Here is a 1,370-nt window from a genome sequence, read left to right on the forward strand (position 1 = left end):
CAGCTCGGGGCTGGCTCCCGCATGGAGCAGAGCTGGGGGATGGCCAGCGAGCCTGCAGCACTCCCTGCTGCCGCAGCTCCGGCGTGGGAGCGGGCTCCGGGCCCTTCATCCCTTGAGAAGGCGCTTGGCCCCCACGGGGTCTGCTGGTGGCTCAGCCAGCCCTGCGCCCTTGGGAGTGCTGTGGGTGTCACTGGGGCTCAAAGGGTGACACCGAGCCCCAAGAGGTGACACTGAGCCCTGGGTGGTGACACTGAGCCCCAAGAGGTGACACTGAGCCCTGGGTGGTTACACTGAACCCCGAGTGGTGACCCTGAGCCCTGGGTGGTGACACTGAGCCCCGGGTGGTGACACCGAGCCCCGGGTGGTGACACTGAGCCCTCCCTGCCATCCCTGCAGCCCCCGGAGCAGGAGACAGTGCACGTGTTCATCCCCGCCCAGGCGGTCGGGGCCATCATCGGCAAGAAGGGCCAGCACATCAAGCAGCTCTCCCGGTTCGCAAGTGCCTCCATCAAGGTAGGGCTGCCCTGGGGGGGACCCGCCCTCCGCCACCACCTCCCCAAGAGAGGGAGCGTTTCTCCCCCAAACTCACCCAAACCCCCTCGGCGGGGCCGGGCCGGCGCTGCGATGTCACCCCGTGTCTGTCCCTCCCCAGATCGCCCCTCCGGAGACGCCGGACTCCAAAGTGCGCATGGTCGTCATCACGGGCCCTCCAGAAGCCCAGTTCAAGGTCCTCCCCATGCTGCCAACACCCTGGGGGATGTGGGGGGTCCCTCTGTGCCGCCCTGGGCAGCTGGGAAGGGAGGAGCAGGGTGGTGACCCCGATGTCGAGCCCCCCCGGTGTGCAGCCGGGTAAACCCGGGATCAGCTCTCCCGGGGGCTGAGCTGGCTGGAAGCTCCAGGGAACTGGGATTCTGTGGGATCCCAGCCCGGGTCCCGGGGATGGAGCTCGCTGAGCTGGGGGGGACAGGCAGGGGTGGGACATTTTTGGGTGGTGCCTGACTCGGTGCTCCACCCCTTCCCCAGGCACAGGGCAGGATTTACGGGAAGCTGAAAGAGGAGAACTTCTTCGGGCCGAAGGAGGAGGTGAAGCTGGAGACGCACATCCGCGTGCCCGCCTCGGCCGCGGGAAGGGTCATCGGCAAAGGCGGCAAGACCGTGAGCTGGGCTGGGGCACGGGATTCCTGGGGGCATGGCTGGGATCTCACGGAAGGGCTCACCCCTTTTTCTTTTACCCCTTCCCCGCAGGTCAACGAGCTGCAGAACCTGACGGCAGCCGAGGTGGTGGTGCCGCGGGACCAGACCCCTGACGAGAACGAGCAGGTCATCGTGAAGATCATCGGGCACTTCTACGCCAGCCAGGTACGGCCCCA

General features: G+C 67.2%; 1 protein-coding gene across 1 annotated transcript in view; it reads left to right on the top strand.

Moving 5' to 3' along the window:
- IGF2BP1 (insulin like growth factor 2 mRNA binding protein 1) overlaps positions 1 to 1,370 on the top strand; it is a 58,164-nt gene that overhangs the window by 28,869 nt on the left and 27,925 nt on the right. Inside the window, exons 11-14 of the mRNA XM_029963481.1 lie at positions 397 to 513; positions 653 to 727; positions 1,024 to 1,155; positions 1,246 to 1,359. Coding sequence (XP_029819341.1) covers positions 397 to 513; positions 653 to 727; positions 1,024 to 1,155; positions 1,246 to 1,359 — 438 coding nt within the window. The remainder of the gene's footprint in view (positions 1 to 396; positions 514 to 652; positions 728 to 1,023; positions 1,156 to 1,245; positions 1,360 to 1,370) is intronic.

Source organism: Manacus vitellinus, unplaced genomic scaffold, assembly GCF_001715985.3.
Source record: "Manacus vitellinus isolate BGI_N305 unplaced genomic scaffold, ASM171598v3 scaffold_102_pilon, whole genome shotgun sequence".
In the NCBI taxonomy this organism is placed as follows: Eukaryota; Metazoa; Chordata; class Aves; order Passeriformes; family Pipridae; genus Manacus; species Manacus vitellinus.